The 21691-nt window shown below is 27.7% G+C and overlaps 1 protein-coding gene across 2 annotated transcripts in view; it reads right to left on the bottom strand.

Annotated features, from left to right (window-relative positions):
* Positions 1 to 21691, bottom strand: part of LOC100198100 (low-density lipoprotein receptor-related protein 6) — a 60928-nt gene that overhangs the window by 6102 nt on the left and 33135 nt on the right. For both annotated transcript variants that reach the window (XM_065791527.1, XM_065791526.1), the window contains exons 8-13: positions 21143 to 21338; positions 20499 to 20889; positions 5775 to 6178; positions 4728 to 5654; positions 4502 to 4651; positions 2701 to 2820 (exon numbers count right to left, since the gene is read on the bottom strand). In XM_065791527.1, coding sequence (XP_065647599.1) covers positions 2701 to 2820; positions 4502 to 4651; positions 4728 to 5654; positions 5775 to 6178; positions 20499 to 20889; positions 21143 to 21338 — 2188 coding nt within the window. The remainder of the gene's footprint in view (positions 1 to 2700; positions 2821 to 4501; positions 4652 to 4727; positions 5655 to 5774; positions 6179 to 20498; positions 20890 to 21142; positions 21339 to 21691) is intronic.

Below are 21691 nucleotides of genomic sequence, written 5' to 3'. Positions count from 1 at the left end.
AAAAAAAAAAACAGAAGTTTTTTTATCAAATGGTATACTTCCACTTACAAAGGGAGAGTCCATAAATTATGCAACACTAAATTTAATTAATAGACAAAACAAAACAGAAAAAGTTTTTCCTTACAATTTTTATTTAAACCGAAAATTAAATCAGCACCTAATTTCAATGAAAGTAGGTGTGCAAAAGAACTTTTAAAAGAATCCCATACCCCTATTTTTAAATAAATTTAGCATTGCATAATTTATGGAATAACACAGATTTGAAATTTTTAAAAATAATAATTTACATTATATTTTTGTTTTCTTTATTTTTCAACTACTTTTATTTGTTAAATTTCCTTTAAATAATTTTTCATAATAAGCATAATTTGTAATTTTTCTCAAAAGCCAGACAAATAACATAGATAATAAGCTCCCACACCAATAAGTTTATATTACTTGTAGACTTAAAGTTTATAATAAAGAAGACTAGGTATACTTTGGACATGAGGAGACAATAGACACTCTTAAATCTGCTGCTCTGTTGGCATTAGAATATTATTGTTTACGGTCAATATTTTGGTAGGTAAGCAAGCTTTTTTAAAAAAAGAGTTTTATAAGAATATTCATAAGAAAAATATTACATCCAATTATCAAAAGTTTTATTTTTGATAATTGGATGTAATACTTTTTTGTAATATGTAATACATATATACATACATACATACATACATACAACACATACATCCATAAATATATACATACATACAATACATTACATACATACAATACATACATACATAAAATACATACATACTCACAAACATTGACAGCGCTTGCAACACTTTCTTTAGAAAAAACAACTACCTGGTAATGTTTAGAACTGAACTATTTATGTACTATAAAATTTTATTTTTAATTTTTTAATCCTATACACTGAGAAAACTGACAAACAGTGAATCATACATTACCCTACAATAAACTAATCTATTTCCAAAAACAGATTCCAAAAACAGATCCAAAAAAAAATCAAATGCTAATAATCAAGGATGATCTAAGGGTAGACCAATGATAGCCATTTATATTTTGTTTTTGTTTATTAGTAATTTATGGACGATCCCTAATCTAAAAGTTATAACGGGGATAAGGTAAAATAGCTGTAAAACTGTAAATTTCCTTATATCAATACTAAATAATTTAAACTTTTAATTACTTTTTAAAATGTTCAATAGCTGATCCGATCCGTAAAATATGGGTCTTTTTCTTATAAAGCAAAGCTGCGACTCTTTCTCGCCAATACCTTGGTTGCAATGGCTACCAAGGGTTTTGTGTCAAACACGCTTGAAAGGACACTATTATAACTATTAAGTTCAGCAATAATATATAGAGATTTAAAACAGGAAATAAGTATTCAAAAAGGGACTTTTAGAAAATTAGGAAAGTAGTACCAATTATAATAACTTTTTTCAATAAAAAAAACCATTATTGACTAAATTTGCGCGAATATTTATAAGTTATCCAGAACTTTATAACCAACTTCAGGCCCGTAGGAACAAAAATTATTTTAGTGATGAAAAATGGGAAGGAGGAGGAGGGGGTTCAGTTCCCCCCGTTCATAAAAAAGGCCTGTTGCTATGGGCCTGAACTCTAAAGGTAATTATAACTTTAAACACTAGAAAAATTTTTTTTAAATGCTTTTAAATCCTTGAAAATCAAAACATATAAAGAAAATTATAATATACATAATATATTACAACATTTAACAGTTCTAGTTTGTACCCATTCTCCCAAGCTTTTTTGATTGTTTTACATTGAGACTCATTCACAATTACAATGTTTTAAATTTCATTTTAAATATTGTTGACTCATTTACAATTACAATGTTTTAAATTTCTGATTATCTGTTTTTGAAAATCTGAATTTATTTCAACATTCTCTTTAATAGTCAAAGTGTGTAATAAAACTTAAACCTTCAGCAATACCATAAATCTAAATACTGCATTATATTTTATAATATATTTTTTATTGCTACATTTTTTTCTGTTTTAAAATACATTGATTAGAAATAAAAAATTTATTTCTTTAGAGTTGTTAAGAAGAAATTGTTGCACTCAGCGCAGTAAAATTTTTAAAAATGTGATGCAATATAAGCCTATTCAAAATGAAGTCTATTCAAATCCTTTTGAAAAAAATATATATTTAGATATTTATTTAAGAATATATACATTTAGATAATTATTTTTCTAAAAAAACACTTTTTAACTAAACTACATTTTAAATTTTTATATCTTTTGCTTTATATTTCATAACCATGCTTTTACAATTTGATAACTTAAAATCCATTATCATTTTTAGAAAGTTTTCTTTTTTTTAAATGGTACATTTCTCATCTTGAAATGGTGTCTTTTTTGTTGTTAAATGGTTTCTTGTTCTTCTAACTGCTTAAGTCTTTATAAACTAATTTTAAAAGAGTGAGACCAATCATTGCTTTCATTATGTGCAACAAAACACACACACACAAAACATACTAATGTGATATAGTGTAGTGATTTTTAAAGTGAATAAATGAAAAAATTTGTTTTAAAATTTATATTTTACATTTATATTTACATATTAAAATTCTTTATACTTTTTGAAGATGTTAAAAATCACTTAATTTATTCATATAATTTGCACTTATAAAAATCTAAAAATTTGATATTTATTAAAACTTTGACTTACAACATAATTCGTCTTCACCATTTGCGCAATCTTCTTTATAATCGCACTTTTTTGAACTGTTTATGCATAAGCTATCAGATTTACAAAAAAATTCATTGACACTGTTGCAATGTTCATGAACTAAACATAAGTTTTTTTGATAATAAAATATTGACAAAAACTTCAACTTTGATAATAAGTCTCCTTATCTCATAATGAATAAATACTTAAATCAATGATTATATCAAATAAAAACTCTTTCTAGTTTTCCTTACAATTCATTGCACATTTTATAAAATTTCAAAATAAATTGTTTAATATTTATCTTATATTTTCTTTTTATTAGTTGAATAAAAAATCTCAAGAAGAGCAAAAATGTTACAAAATCGATGTGATCTCATACAATATTTTTCTAATCAATCATAAACATGCAGTGTTGGTTATTTTCAGACTATTAAGGAGTTGCTAGACCACTGGTTTTTTTTTGGTTAAGATAGTTATGGACTCAAAACTGTGTATTTTTTCATCAACTTAAAACATTCTTTATTATTTATTATTTGGAATGTCGAGAGAAAATCAACTTTTAAGTTTTGTTTATTGGTCTAATTTGCAATTATAAAAACTTTTCTAACATTATAGATATTTTAAACTGAAACTGCCTTTACTATTACACCACTATCAATTTTTTGTTTCTTTTTCTTCTTTCTTTACAGAAAAACAACTTTACAGTTATCTTAATTATCTTATTCCCATCTCATTTTCAAACTTTTTAATATTTTTTTTTTATTTCATACACCAGTCTATGTTTTATCTAATTCTACATGTTATTTAATTTCTAAGATAGCATAAGGATTTGCATGTTTTTAATTTGGTTACATTTTAATTGGTTAGCACAACTTGAATTTGGTATCTATGACAACCTTAAGGTTTATCGAAGACTCTGTAACGTTTTGTTTCACTTTCTGATTAGCTACATTTTTATATTGTCTTAAGTTTATTAATAATTTTATTGTTAATTATTTACATCTACTTTTGTGCTTTAGTTTTTTTTGATAGCTTGTTTGCATTAGTCATTAATTTAGTTTTTGTGTGCCAATTTTAGTGATTATATAATGTTCTTCATCAATTTTCAACTTTTTATAGTGATATGGTAAGTTGTTTTTATTATTATTATTTTTTTTTCAATATTTTAAATTACTTTATATTTACCAAGCTCCTTTGTTTTTTTTCTTTTTTTTACTTTTTCAAAATTATTAGTGATTTACAAATTTTGGGTGTGTTTGGTTATTGCTTATTTTTTGGTGAAGTCCTATTTATTGCAGTACTGAGTTAATGTAAACTGTAAACATAAACAGGCATATTTTTTTTTTATTTTCTTGCGCCCTATATCATTTTAAGTTTGTTTTATTTTACAGCTGATTTTTATTCTATGTTTTAGCTTTTTTTAATAATTGTTTTATGTTTTTGTTAATCAGTATTTCTAAATAACTGTTTTATTCTATATACTGTTTATGTGTTTGATCTATTTTTGCTGTTCTATTAGGCTTTTTTTTAATGTCTAGACAACTCCCTAATCTTGCTTTGTTCATAAAATTAATTCCCCTTTGTCATCATTTATTTCATTCTTCCCACAGGCATTCATAGCTCTTGTGTGACCATTTGGCAAACTTAAAAGAAAGTTATAATGCTTGAAGCTTATCATTTATTATGCTACGCATTTTGTTATTTGTTACAAATTTTGCACAAAATTGATATGGACATTCAAAGATTATGAGTTAAAAATAATTAGCTGCAAATTTATCTACCATAATGTTAGTATTACCTTCACATGTGTTACCATTAACAAGAGATTGAAACAGTGGGCATGCACACAAAGGCATTGGGGAACTTTTTAAAGGTGAATGATCAATTTGATAATTAATAGTACAAATATCACTGCAACCTCCATTGTTAATTCTGCAAGGATGAGAATCTAAATTTAAAAAACTACAAAACATTCCATTGAAATGTTTATAAAAAAAAGAAGAAAAAGAATGTCAAGCTCTTACCTTTTCCTCGTGTTAAATTTACAACAACCAAACTTGATAAATGTTCATATTTACCATGAAAAACAGTTTGACTTGTTACGTTTTCTTTAGAAACTTTATAAATAAAACTTCTTGAACTATCAGCATAGAACAAATATTGACCAAATACAGCAAGAGCTACAGGTGTATGAATGTTTTGAACTATGTTATCGATAAAATCTTTACCAGATAATGAAATGCTATGTATGGAGTCTGTGTCTAACCAGAAAAGACGATGGCTTATAAAATCTATAGCTATGTCAACTATAAACGATTTTCTAACTTTTAACAATGTTGTAGAGTGAACACCTGATATTTTAGTTGACATGATGCCACATTTTTGAGTTTTTAAATCTTCATTGGTCCAAAATAAACTGCCATGTTCAGGAAAAACAGTTATTTTGCGCGGAAAATACGAACTTTCTTGAAGAATTGTTCCATTTTTTCTTGTAAATAAGTTAATAAACTTTATGGCATTATTATTTTTATCGGTCCAATAAATGGAGTTACTAAATTGATCTAATGCAAAGTCATATGGATCTGGTAAAATACTGGATTGAGAATAAGAAAGCTTTATACTTTCATAACCACTTCCATTTTGATGCACCCTTGATACTGAAGTTGTACTAGAGTCTAACCAATACAAAAAATTACGAACCTCGTCAAAAGCAATAGCTGAAGACTTTACTTGACTATAAATAGGTAAAACAGCTTCAGGAACTGTGTCCTGAAAAATCACACGTGCAAATGAGAATTCATAACTAAAAATTAAAAAATGTTCTGGCTGAAAACAACGACCATCTTCAACAAGATTATAATGAGTAGCACAACTGCAAACTCTACTACTAACACTTAAAGCAAAGCAAAGATGTTCACATCCACCATTATTTCTAGAGCACAAATTTGATCCTATAAAATTAAAAAATGCAAAAATTTGATAAATTTTATTACAGAATTAGAGTTTATACCCATTATATCTAAGAGTTTATACCATTATATAATGTTTTCTAGCAAGTATTTAAGCTATACCTAGTTGAAGACCATTATGAATGACTTTTATGTCATGAATAAAAGGAGAATCTTTTATCAGATCAATAACTTGACCTTTTCCCATCACAGATAACTTCTTTATTGATGTAGAGTCACCATGACTTCCGAATATAAGACTGTCTTGAAATACAAGCAATGCGTGCGTGGGGGGTAAACCACTATAAACTAAAACACGTCTAGAAGAATTAAAATCATAGTACTCAATAGAAGAATCCTGCAAATTTTGATGAACCCAATAAACGTTGCTTGTTTTGTAATCAATGGAGCAGCTTGTTGGATGAATTCCTTTTATTAAAAAACGTTTATCTGAACCATCTAAACTAGCCTGCCATAATGAATATTGATCTGATCCATTCAAACTTCGTTGGAACCAATACATTCGACTATTTAAAAAACATAAAACTTATACTATTTAAAAATAAATCATCTTTCATTTTTACATACATATGCATAAATAAAATAGTATATAAAAATATTTACACTTATGTAGAATACATCAGTTTCACAAGTGTATTTGTTTTAATCCTGGTCACTATGTTAAACTGATTCTATATTGGGCAAGGTAAAACTTTTGGTAAAACTGTAGTAAAAGCAACTTAAATAAAAGGAAAAAAAAATCTATTATTAAACCTCTATTTTAATTGGGGGAAAGAGTAGAAGTTTCTAATCCTTAAATAGAAATCCTCCTACCTAGATGTTTCTAAAACATCGATAGCAATCCTCCTACCTAGAAGTTTCTAAACCTTAAATATAAACTCTCCTAGCACTAGTATCAAAATAAAGACTCTGTTCTTATCTTTAAAGCAGGTTGATATTAGGAGGGGCACCCAGTTGTAAAAACTACTCTAACATTTTCGTTATACCATATTAAAATAAGAAAATTATATTATGGAAATCCATAATGCCATGTAATTAAACTTAAAACTTATGAACATTTTTACAGGACAGAAATTGCAGTTAAAAATATAGACAAGTACATTTGCTCAATACATACATATATATATATATATATATCAGGCCTTGTTACGAGATTTCGCTGCGTAGCGAAAACGCGTAACGCATTTTTAAGTAACTCAACTCAGCAAATATATTTTGCATCGTTAGAAGTTATATTGTGTCACTAGCGTCTTTACAAGCACCGCATTGTAATTAAAGTTATTTTATTAACGCGTTAAAAATCATACAAAAAGTTTTTTTTTTCTCACTATAACAAAAGTTACAAATAAAATCAAAGTTCTTATTAAAAAAATCATTTTTATTATTTTTTTCAAATATAAACTAAATTTTATTTTGAAAAAAATATTTTTTTCATGAAACGTAAAATATTTGTTTATTTTCTTATGATTTTACATTTGGTTTTTGGTTATTTTATCAATTGTTAATAAATTTTTTCTTATTTAATTTGTGAACTCTTTTTAATAATGTTTTTAAACAATAAAGTTTTTTTTTTGTTATTTATCAGTTACCGATAACATATTCGTGATCATAATTTATTTTGATAAATTAAATGAACGTCATTAAAACTTTACGTTATTGAATTACCAATAAACAAAATATGTTATTAATAAAATTTTTACATCAAAATAAATCGTGTATTTTTTAAACTATTATGACTAAAAATAATTTTTATATTTAAAAGGAATTTATATATTTAATTCCTTAAGATAAAACTTAAACACTTTATTTTTTTCAACTAATTTTTAATAAAAAAAAAAAAAAAAATGAAACAAACTGTTTCTTTAACAAAAAAATCTATTAGTTTACAATTGTGGCTAAATGCTTTTACTTACGACTTTATTTCTTCTGAATAAACGTCACGTTAACGATAATCAAAAGATAATTTAAATATTCTAAAAGATATAAGTTTTTGCGTAGCGCAAAACTGCTGAGCGTGTAGGCAAATCGCCTTTTTGCAAGCAAAATGCGAGCTGCGTAACGCTTTTTAACAAGGCCTGATATATATATATATATATATATATATATATATATATATATATATATATATATATATATATATATATATATATATATGTATATATATATATACCGCCCTCGGTATTGGGTCGGCATTCAGCAATGCTGACCTAACTGCAAACCTAATAGTTTTTGAGAACGGCAAAAAATCGCCGACTTCATTTCTGTTTTATGGTAACCCCTTTGTGTCAAAATACTTTTGCCGACCTTATTTTCCTAATTCTAAGGGTTGTATATATATGTGTGTGTGTATAAATAAATAAATATATATATATATATATATATATATATATATATATATATATATATATATATATATATATATATATATATGTTATATATATATACACATATATACATACAAGTATATATGTTATTAACTAATATATTAGTTAATATGCATCTACTAGATATGTAAGGGACTAATAGGTTTATATTTATTTTTCAAAACATTAAATCGTATAATAATAAAATCCAAAGAGAAACTATTTCAAGAGTTCAACTATATTGTCAGGTCAGATTATCTTGCTACTGGTAACATGTAACCCAGTACAATCTGCTTCATACCCTGCTGCCTTGTAGGATACGCTTTTGAAGGCAAAGGCTAAGAGAAGCTAACTCCAACTTAAAACACCCCCTGCCTTGGGGCTCTTGGTTGAGTAAAGGCTACAGATGGTGTCTTGATAAAAATACTCATCTTGGGCAGATGTTAAATGCGTCCGACTACTGTCTTGTAGAAGGCCTCATAGGCAAAGACTTAAGGAGTGAACAGATTCTATCTGTTGACCAGCATCACGTCCTTTCTTCATCTATTAGGCTAATGCAGATGTATTTTTAATACATTGTTTCCAGTTAAGGATGTTAAATGCTAGATCCTCTTGACTCAATGCACGGGTTTTGCTTGTGTCTCTATTTTTATGACAAGGCAACTCATTCTATTATCTCCTAATGAGGGTACAGCTCTAAAACTTAGTTTTATGGTTCTGAGGCTGGCTGGGAGTCAGGTTTGCCGAACTCTGTGGTAGCTCTCAGAGGGGCTGATTCCATCAACAGCTGAAAAATATCAAAGTACTAACAGTGCCATGTTGCGCATGGATGGTGTTCCTGTTCATACTTTTGGTGTGCATTGTTGAGGTTGCATTTGGAGTCTTTTGTTACTGCTTAGGGTTTAATAATAGTAATAGGCAATTGCTGGGGCTATTAAACAGTGTATTGAGTACTGTCTATGCTATGAGTCAAGTTCTTTAACAAATTTAAAAATTAATAAAGTACCAAAAACTATAAAACACAAAAAACCATCGCCATCAACAAGTTCTTTAAACCTATCATTCATTAACATTCGTGGTCTTTGAAGTAACTTTTCTTTTGTTGAGTTTTATTTCTTTCAAAGTTCACCAGACCTACTTGCTCTATGTGAGACTAATTTGAGTTCAGCTGTCACATCTTGTGATCTTAGTGTTGATGGTTATCTTCCTTTAATTCATAAAGACTCCAATAGTCACATGCTTGTCCTGGGCATTTACATTGATAAGAATTCACCCATTTGTCAGGAAACTAGGTTTGAATCCACAGACTATTCTTTTATGTGCTTTTGTTTAGCACTACTTCACTCTATTGGCTTTCTCTTTGTTCTATATCGCTCTCCTTCATCTCAGGACTGCACTCTTTTCAATGTTATTTCTAATCAAGTAGACCAAGCCCTATCTTTATCCATCAGCCAATACTGTTGTTGTTAGTGACTTTAATGCTCATCACACTGAATGGCTTGGCTCTAGTGTCAGTGACTCTGCTGGCGTTAAGACCCTCAACTTTTGCCTTTCTCAATCCCTAACTCAAATAGCCAACTTTCTAACTCGCATTCCAACCTGAACCATTTACCTTCTCTAATTGACTTATGTCTTATTTCTGTTCCTAGTCAGTGCTCAGTTTCTCCACATTCACCCTTAAGTGCTTCTGATCACGAGTTGATCTCTCAAAAACTGTTATCTCATTCTTCTTCATCATCTAAATCCCCCTATCATCATACCTCTTACAACTACCTTGAAGCTGACTGGGACTCTTTCAGTGATTTTCTTCGTAATGGTCCATGGGTAGAAATCTTTTGTCTTCCTGCCGACAAATATGCTTCTTATATATCTTCGTGGATTCAGGTTGGCATGGAATCTTTTTTTCTCTCTCAACAATTCCAGGTCAAGCCTCACTCTTCTCCATGGTTTTTCTCACATTGTGCTGCGGCAAATTTCCAATCGAAACCGTTACTTGCATATCTATCAGCAAAACAATTCTTCAGAAAACAGACGTCTGTTTATTACTGCTAGAAACCATTGTAAAAAGCTTTTATCTAACGCCAAAGCCTGCTATTCTCAGGTCATGAAATCTCGTATTTTATCACGAAAACTAGGCTCTCGTTACTTCTGGAGAATCTTTAACAGTAACAATTATAAGGACAAATCTGTTATTCCACCTCTCTTGTATGGTTCAGACTTTGTCACCTCACCTAAAGATAAAGCTGAATTGTTTGCTAAGAATTTTTCATCAATATTATCTCTTGATTCCACTAGTGGCATTCTATCTGATTTTGCCATCAAACAGGTTGATCTATTGGTTGACATTTGCATCACTCCAGCTTCTTTATCAAAAGTATTTTCCTGCTTAGACTCTTCTGCAGCTTATGGCCCGGACATAGTCAGTTATAGTCTTGCAGAAGTGTTTTTCGGAGCTGTCGTCTATACTTTCAAAACTATTTAACAAGTGCTTATCAGAGTCTTGTTTTCAAGCCTGCTGGAAAGCGGTATCTGTTATCCTTATTTTCAAAAATTCTGGAGAGTGATCTAATTTGTTTAACTACCATCCTATTAGTCTTCTTCTAACTTTCTGATCATCAATATGGATTTCGATCTTCTTGTTCTACAGTTGATTTGCTAACAGTAATAACCGATGGGTTTTGTCATGCATTAGATAAAGGTGGAGAGGTTAAGGCCATCACTCTTGATATTTCTAAAGCTTTTAATAAAATTTGGCATGCTGGTCTTCTCCATAAGCTTTCTTCTTATGGTGTATCTGGTAATATCTTTAAGATTATTGAATTCTTTCTTTCCAATCGTAGTATCAAAGTTGTCCTCGATGGATAGCACTCTTCTTCATATTCTGCAACTTCAGGGGTTCCTCAAGGTTCTATCCTTGGCCCTACACTCTTTTTAATTTACATTAACAATTTTCCAGATATTCTCACATCTAAGGTGGCAGGTGGCATTGTTTGCGGATGATACTCTTGTCATGATAAGAAGCCAACACTCTCTGATTGCTTGGGGGGGGGGGGCATTTGGGCTTGAAAAGGATCTCACTTCTGCTTCAGCATGGGGCTCATAGTGGCAGGTAAACTTTAATTCAGATAAAACTCAGATAAATTTTTTTCAGCTAATCGTTATCACAATAATTTAGATCTTCTTTTATTTATGAACGGTAATGTATTTGATGAGTCATCTACCTTTCATTTTCGAAGATTAACTCTTACTTTCAAAATTTTCTTAGAAACCATATATCAAATCCGTTGCAAAATTAGCATCTGCTAAGGTTGCATCTCTTTATTGAGCTCGACACTTTTTTACTCTGGATTCTATTCTCTATAAATCTCTATAAATCTTAAATCCGGCCTTGTATGGTATACTGTCGCCATATCTGGGGCAGATCTTGTAATGATATCCTTTCTTTTTTAGACAAGGTGCAAAAACGCATTGTAAACATAATTAGACCTGCTCTTGCAGCCAAATTCCAACCATTATCACATTGGCGTAATGTTGCTTCTCTTTCTCTTTTCTACGCATACTATAATAGGCATTGCTCTAAAGAGCTAATGCCTCTTGTGCCATCTACTAAAATTCATTCTTGTATTATTTGTCATTCAATTTAGTCTCATCCTTTTTCTCTGACTATTCCTAAATGCTCTAAAAACTCTTATTCCTCTAGTTTTTTTTTTGAACATTAGTTATTTGAAATTCACTTCCTTCATCTTGCTTTCCTGGTTCATATAACTTGCAATCTTTTAAATCGTCTGTAAATCATTATCTTGCTCCACAATCTCCATCTTTTCTTTTCCAATAACTTTCAACTCTAATAGCGGTTGCTTACAGCCTTGTTGAAAGCAAACATGTTGAAAAACAAAACAAAAAAATGTATATATATATATAATTATGTATATATATATTTATGTATATATAAATATATATATATATATATATATATATATATATATATATATATATATATATATATATATATATATATATATATATATGTATATATATAAATATATATATATATATAAATATATATATATTTATATAAATATATATATATACATATACATATATATATAAATATATATATATACATATACATATATATATAAATATATATATATACATATACATATATATATATATACATATATATATATACATATATATATATATATACATATATATATATATATATACATATATATATATATATATATATATATATATATATATATATATATATGTGTATGTGTATATATATATATATATATATATATATATATATATATATATATATATATATATATATATATATATATAGAGAGATAGATAGTTTGTTGTAGTGTTGTATTAAAATAATACAAAACTCTTGTTCGTTGAAAAGTGCTCAATATTTAGGAAACTTATTTTGACTATATATAAATTTCGAAACAGAGCGATTTAAATTTAAAATTAAAAATGAAAAAGAAAAAACTTTTATTACGGAACTTAAAGTTTCATGACGACAATTTACAGCCATATATCACAAAATTAAAAATCAAATGTTAAAGTTATAATTAGAATTAGGGTGGCGTGAATTCTAATGGCTCCATGGAAACAAAATTTCAAAAGTTTTTAAAGTATATTGTGGCGTAAACGTGTTGTAAACCAACCAGAATCAATCTTTGGCATCAAATGAGGAAATAAGAAATTTATTTTTGTGCCTACACTTCGAGATTATTTCACTCCTTGTATTAAGTAGGTTATCTCCTTTATACATTAAAATTTGAAACATTTTATAAACCACTCTGTGTTGAAATTTATATATAATCAAAATAAATTTCCTAAATATTGATCACTTTTCAATAAACAAGAGTTTTGTATTAATTTAACACAACAGCATATCAAACGATATAAACGCTCCACCAGTTAAGCACTCTACTCGAATTCGTCCACAAGATGGAGAAATTAAACTTTCAATACTCAATTAAAAAATATCTCAATACCATCAGAAAAAGAATATATTTTACAATTACTGGCAAAGACCGAAACGCTTATATAAAAAATGAGGTGGAAAGTGCTTTTTTTCAATAACAAACAATCAAATGAAAAAGATTTTCCCGATCACGTAAACTACGGTAATAACTCTTCTAAATATCCTCCGCAAATTAAGGAAATGTGTTCTTTTGAAAATAATTTAATTAATCTTATTAAAACCATCAAATTTCGGAAATTCAACAATATTTTTCAAGAAAAAATAGCAAACGATATAAAATCTATACAAACCTCGAAAAAAACTTTTATTATAGCCAACAAAATATCAAAAATGTACTAACTATCCAATGATCAATACAATCATCTTCTTAATAATGCAATTACTTCTATGTATAAAAAGGCTGGCCCTAAACTCAAAGATCAAATAAACAAACAAGCTAAAAAAATCTTAATCATGATGTATACAATAAAATTGAAATTAACGGTATTGCAGATTGTTTCACAACTCTAAAAGACCATAAATAGAACTTTCTAGATAAACCAACTGTTAGACTTATTAATCCTGCTAAAAATGAGATCGGAAAAACTTCAAAATCTATTTTATCCAACATTAATTCTGAGCTGAGAAAGAAACTATTTTTGAACGAATGGCAAAAATCTCAAAATGTTATACATTGGTGTCAAACCATAAGAAAAAAGCAATTCAGTAAGTCTTTGATAATAATGATTTTTATCCATCCAATAATGAAAACCTACTAAAAAATGCAATAACTTGCATTTTAATGCAATATAATGCACATCTATGCAATATATTGCACAATATAATGCACATCTAACAATAAATAGTGAAAAGAGTTTCATACACCATGCAAGAAAAACTGCTCGATTTAAGAAAAAGGGAGGATTATTCGATGTCACTATGGGGGCCTTTGATGGCGGGGAGATTTGCGAATCAGTTGGGATTTTTATTTTGCATCAAATCTCGCAGTTTTATGATAAAAGCAATTTCGGTATATATCAAGATGATGAATTAGCTATGTTTAGGAACAAAAGTGGTCAGGAAATAGAGAGGATAAAGAAACATTTTGTACAAATTTTTAAAAATAACAATCTTCTAATCTCTATTAAATGTAATTTGAAAATAGTTAACTATCTTGATTTAATGCTAAACCTTAATGATGGTTCTTTTCAGCCATACTGCAAACCAGATAATATACTGAATTATATACATATCAGTTCTAATTATCCATCAAGTGTAATAAAAAGTATTCCTAAGACTTGAATTAGATTATCGGCAGCATCATCTAGTGAATCGATTTTTAAAAAAAAGTATTCCTCCTTATCAAAAAGCCTTACAAAAATCAGGGTACAAATGTGAACTTGCATACCATTTAAGTATAAAGTCAACAAATGGCAATCATAAATGCAAGATAATTTGGTATAATTCTCCTTTCAGTGCAAATTTTGTAACAAAAATAGGTAAATGTTTTTTTGAACATCGACCTCCACTTTCCAGTTAGCCAGAGACTTTGTAAAATATTGAATAGAAACACAATCAAAATAAGTTAATTCCTGCATGCTGAACATAAAATCCATTATTAACTCTCACAATAATAGCATTTTACATAAGGAGACAAAAATTAATGAAATGAAATGGAACTGCATTGACAAATCCAAATGTCCAATGAAAATGTCCAATTGTCCATTGTCTTTCCAACAACATTGTTTATCAGGCTACCATTTATTCAAACAGTCCGGAATACAAAGAAAAAGTGTATTTTGGACTCAGCAAAACATCTTTTAAAGTTCAGTATGCAAACCACTTAAAATCCTTTAATGCAATTAGATATAAGAATGATACAGAATTATCTAAAGAAGTATGGAAATTAAAAGAAAAAAACTTTACACTTTTTGTCAGATGGAAGATTGTTAAACAATGCAAACCATACAATCCAGCATCAAGACTTTACAACCTCTGTTTGAATGAGAAGTTTCACATTTTGCTGTATAAAGAAGAAAACCTACTTAACACAAGGAGTGAAATAATCTTAAAGTGTAGGCACAAAAATAAATTCCTTATTTCCTCATTTGATAATGAAGATTGATCCTGGTTGGTTTATGTCACATTTACGCCATGATATACTTTTAAAACTTTTAAAATTTTGTTTCCATGGAGTCATTAGAACTCACGCCACCATAATTCTAATTGTAAATTTAATGTTTAAATTTTTAATTTTATAGTATATGGCTGATGATTGCTGTTAGGCATGAGACTTAAAGTTTCATTATAAAAGTTTTTTCTTTTTTGTTTTTAGTTTATATATATATATATATATATATATATATATATATATATATATATATATATATATATATATATATATATATATATATATATATATATATATATATATATATATATATATATATATCAGTGGTGTAAACTGGATTTTTAGATGTTTGAGTTTTGACACTTACAGGCATTGTGCAAACTCCAAACTTTTGTATGTTTATGCTTATATCAAAAAAGAATGTTTTGCAAAGAATTGGGGTGATTGGAGCTTGGGAACAAAAAAGCCCTAATTTTTAGGCCCACCCAGCCCTTAACGTGGGAGCAATAAGTTGATAAAATATTTTCTTTACTATTTTTATCTAAATTCATATTCATTAACAGATTTTAAATTTCATCCAATAATCTCTTTTTTTTCAAAAACTATGACCATATAAAGTTTTAACCCCCCTGCAATGTTTACAGCCCCCTCAGAGGGGGCTGTAAACATTGCAGGGTCATAAAAACTGAACACTAAGAGATTATTGCATGAAACTTGAAATTTGTTGATGAATATGAACTTAGATAAAAATAATTAAAAAAATATTTTATAAACTTGTTGCTCCCACGTTTAGGGCTGGGTGGGCCCAAACATTAGGGTTTTTTGTTCCCAAGCTCCAATCACCCTAATTCTTTGCAAAACATTCTTTTTTGATATAAGCATAAACATACAAAAGTTTGGAGTTTGCACAATGCCTGTAAGTTTCAAAACTCAAACATCTAAAAATCCAGTGTACACCACTGTATATATATATATATATATATATATATATATATATATATATATATATATATATATATATATATATATATATATATATGTATATATATATATATATATATATATATATATATATGGACAATTCTGCAAAAAAGAAGAAATAAAAAAAAAAAAATAAGTTATGAAAACACATACTGAACTCCATAAGTCTTTTTTTTAACTATTTAAAAATACTTTTAAGCAAAAAAATTATAAAAAAAATTAATTTTATCATACCATAACATGGTTTTAATTTTGTAAGGGTTGTATAAATGTGTTTTGACTCATTCATTAAAAATCGTATTGTATACCCATAATTGAGAACTTTGATGTTATAGTGCATTTTTTTAAACATACTACACATGGTTGTTAATAATCATTTATACTTTTTTTCTTACATCATTGATTGCATCGTTTTATTTGTTATTTTTAAGCATTGGAATTTTTGTTACGACCATCACGGTTACGACCGTCTTGATAGAAAAAACACAAAATCGCTCGTAAAACTTCAATTAAAAACTATGAAACTCAGCATATAATAATATCAATATGTGCTAAATACACACACCAAATGATTGTTTTTTTTTAACACACGATTCCCTGCATTAAGTCTGACAAAGTTGTTTTGTTCAGAAGTGGTAAAAAGTAAGTGTTATGACCGTCACGCTACGTAGAGTTATTTTATGAAAAAATTTGAGCAATTTAATGCTGTAACTTTTAAATACTAAATTATATGATAGTATTTTACATTTCTGGAAAGTTTCAAGCCATTTCCATTTTGGGATCATTTTTAATAACTTAAAGAGTGTCAAATGTTTTGACCGCCACTCTTGCGGAATTGCCCATATATATACAGTTGCAAGTGAATTGTACACAGCAGTAATTTTGGTTACTTTTTATCTTTTTGTCTTGTAACTCAATGGTTACATATTCTGTATTTTTTATTTTATAACTAATCCATAACTTAGAGGAGAAAATACTACAACATATTTCAAATAATAATACAAATTATTAAAACTTATTTAAATTAAGGTACAAAGAAATAAAAACGTAGAAATTTACTGTGTACAGTTCACTGCTCGCGACTGTATATATATATATATATATATATATATATATATATATATATATATATATATATATATATCTATCTATCTATCTATCTATCTATCTATCTATATATATATATATATATATATATATATATATATATATATATATATATATATATATATATATATATATATATATATATATATATATATATATATATATTAATTAGTAAAAACACTTATCTATTTCTTCTACACTGTGTTTCACCATCAGTTAGTAAATGACCGGGGCTTTGGCCAGGGCTAGGTTTGATAACACATAGCCATGACCAGCGATGAGTTTATGATCAGTGCTGCATTAATATTGATAGATCCTATAAAAATGTTATTTTTAATTGAAATTTATGATATGTGTTATAATTTACTTGTTTCTCCGCGCAGCGGCCTTGTTCGTCAAGGTTCGTGTTTCAGAGTTATAGAGTTGAGAGAGGGTTATAACCACAATTTAGTAGCCTCCTCATCTGTAGTGGCCTTCTGGGCCTTGGGAAGGTGAATTAACAAAAAAAAAAAAAAAAAAAATTAAAAACAATACTTTTATAGGATCTATCAATATAAATGCAACCCCGGTCATAAACCTGGCCGGGGCTGCATTAAAATTGATAGATCCTATAAAATATTGTTTTTACATAAAATTCATATCATAAATTTTAATTAAAGATAACATTTTTATAGGATCTATCAATATTAATGCAGCCCTGATCATAAACCTGGCCCTGGTCATGGCTATGTGTTATAAAACCTAGCCCCGGCCAAAGCCCCGTTTGTTTACTACCATCAGTAGGTTCATCAGGAAGATTCTTCCTGATGAACCTACTGATGGTAAAACACAGTGTAGAAGAAATCAAAAATTAGATAAGTGTTTTTACTAATTTATTATTGCTCTGTTTTTTTAGAACATTGAGCACTCTGTTTGTAGAATACACTAACATAATTTATATATATATATATATATATATATATATATATATATATATATATATATATATATAATTATTATTTTACAAACATCAATTAATACGAGTTTCTCTCGATACTAAATTTATTTTTGTTTTTATTAAAGAAATTTTCGCTGGATTGTTGTCACCGGCGTCTTCAGCTTTAAAGTTTTAAACAATGTATGTAAACATAAGTCTTTCATTTATGGTAGTTTTAGCTGAATCTTTTCTTCAACATCTTGAAAAAAGAGCACTTAATACAGCGCTGAAAAACAACCCACTTATTGATTTAAAGTCATTTTATAGATACGTAGATGACAGTCACGCTAGAGTCCCTAACGTTGCCCATGCTGAGCAATTTAAGACAATACTTAATCAACAGCATCCAAAAATACAACATACTATCAAATTTGAAAATGACAAAAAAGCACTAAATTTTCTAGACATATCCATAATAAATAACAAAAGTGGTAAATATAAATTTAAAATACACAGAAAAAAATGCAATTACTAACATTCAAGTTAAGGCAACATCAAACCATGGCAAACCAGGATATAAAAATGGTCTTTAAATCAAACCTGAACCTAGAAGCAATATTAACATCAAGAAATAAATCTAAACTACAAATGAACAGCCACCCAGGAGTCTACCTTATTAAATGTCATTGTAACAAAAAGTATATAGGTGAAACAAAAATGCAAATAAAAACACGCATGCAGCAACACAAAAACAGTACAATAGGAAATAAAACAGAACGATCTGCATTAGCTACACACATGAGACATTGTTCACAACAAATTAACTGGGACAGTTGCAGAACTTTAAAAGTTGATGCTAAAAAGTTTGATAGGAAAGTTCGTGAGGCACTCGAAATACAGTACCACCAATGTGCCCCTCAACAAAACGGTATCAATTTAGACGAGGGTCAATATGTGTCAACAAAATTTTGGACGCCATTTATGGCGCACTTACATCAGAAAAAGATGAAGCCATCCCATTGACATAAAAAAAAACTGCTGTTTTAAAAATATGATACAAAAAAACAAAAAAAACAAAAAAAACTTTAAAGCTGAAGACGCTGGTCACAACAATCCAGCGAAAATTTCTTTAATAAAAATAAAAATAAATTTAGTATCGAGAGAAACTCGTATTAATTGATGTTTATAAAATAATAATTTACATACTCTCATACATGATGTCTACATTCAAGAATATATATATATATATATATATATATATATATATATATATATATATATATATATATATATATATATATATATATATATATATATATATATATATATATATATATATATATATATATATGTATATAATTATTAATCATAAGTATTGTAGTATTTTTTATTAAACAAATAACAATCACAGGGCAAATTTTTACTCCCCTATTTAAAATGTATGCAGTATAACTAAAATAATTAGACACGTGCAGAACTATTTATGCTTTCAAATAACACACAAAAATCACATCACAAGACCTACTTAAGCTTTGTATAAAAATAAGGTTGTAAACATATTACAATACTGCTGCTGTGCTGTTAACTGTTAATATTAGTTTCCTAAAGAAGACATATAGAGCTCTCAGGTTGCAGTTATTAGTAATATATATAAGAAAAGATTTTTTTTTTGTGCCACTACATCAACTGAGGGTTTGGGATAGGGCTGCCTTGCCCTATTCCAAACCCTCAGTTGATGTAGTGGCACTTCTTTGTGGCAGTAGGCTATAAGATAGTTGATGTACGCACTAAAGCCCCTGGCAGCATGCTATTTTAGTGTGACATCACACTGAAATAGCTTATCTAAACACGCATTTATAGTTGTGTATACACAATATACCACATGTTTACAAACTAAACATCCTGCCCTAAAAAATGTTTAGTTTGGAGAAGCATAGCAAACCTATCAATTTTTTATCTCATGACAGGTTTCATCAGTAGAGGATAAGGTGACATAAATATTCTATTATTTTTAATAATTCTATTTAATTACACAAAGCATTCTATATATATTATTATTATTTGTCAAAAACCTATTAATCTCAATATTTAGAATTTTTCTATTAGTTTAATTTCTCAATGCTTATAGTTGTAACTTTTAATTTCAAAATGTATTTAGAATACTATTAAAAAAATAATACTATACTGTAGACAAAAAAATATAACAATGTACAAAAGAAATAATTCTTTATTAGTTACTTTATTGGAAAAATTTTGAAACAACTTTTGGGATTACATAACTTTTAATTTTAAATTTTAGATTTTTTTAAATATTTTTTAGTTTACATAAAAATGAACTAACCTAACTACTGGATTAATTACAATCAGAGTAGGCTCCAATATGTCTTCTCCATAGATCAAGACTTTCCGAAATAAACCATTAAGCTTTGCCACTTCAATCCTACCATTAATCCAGTAAATATTTTGAGCCATCCAGTCAATTGCTAAACCATTAACATCTTTTAAACCTCCAGAAACAACAGTTTTAAATCCACTACCATTTAAATATGCACTGTTAATAGTAGAGGGATCTGTTTCTTCTAACCAGAAGATACGACTTTCATTAGAATATATCTCCAGTAATCTTGCCGATTTAGAGTTTGGCATTGACAGTTTTGAAGCTCTGTTTGTATCTATTGACAACTTTTTAAGTCCATCAATACTACCAGAGTATAAAAGAAAGCCATTTGGAACTAAATGAAAAATAAATAACAACATTATAACATATATTTCAAGATAGAAATTCTTAGTTTTAAACTTTCTAGTCCTTTTTTCAACAATTTATGTTCTCAATAATTTTTTAATATTTTCCAACAATTTTCCAACTTATTTTCTAATCTTTATTATTTTTCTTTTTTAAAAATTTTTTTAAAGCTGTTTATCATCAGAAATCTTTTTAAAAAATTTTTTATTTTGACTTAATACATAAATTATTATAAAGCGTACCAATACATGTTACAGCATCAAGAGACAACTCCATTTCTGCTGGACAAGCGCAAACGGAAGCATTTTTCATAACATTAAAAAAGCAAAGATGGCTGCATTTAGTATATTGATAGTGACATGGATTGTAACCAGTTAATAGTTGAGTATCAACAGCTTTTATACCCATAACATCAGCCATTGAGTCACCTGATATAAGCTAAAAAAAAACAAAAAACATATATCTAAAAATGGCTTTAACAGAAGTGCACATACTTCAAATGAGGGTGTAAAGAGTAGAAAATAAAATTATAAAAGATATCTATTACAGGAACAAAAATATTTCAAAATTCTTTATCACTTTTTACTCATTTTAAAAATAAAAGTATTCAGACAAACTTAATATGATGTCAAAGTTAAAAAATAATTTAAAATGTATATGAAAAGTACTTTTTTTTTTCAAATAATAATAATTCTAATTAAAGAGTGTTTGTTACATTTTGTTTTTTTCAAATAATAATAATTCTATAAATTAAATTATAAAGCAACTTATATAGTTATTTACTTTAAAAC

This window comes from Hydra vulgaris, chromosome 02, assembly GCF_038396675.1.
Source record: "Hydra vulgaris chromosome 02, alternate assembly HydraT2T_AEP".
NCBI classification, from domain to species: domain Eukaryota; kingdom Metazoa; phylum Cnidaria; class Hydrozoa; order Anthoathecata; family Hydridae; genus Hydra; species Hydra vulgaris.
Note: the sequence above shows the minus strand (reverse complement) of the source record. Positions and strands in the feature narration are given on the sequence as shown.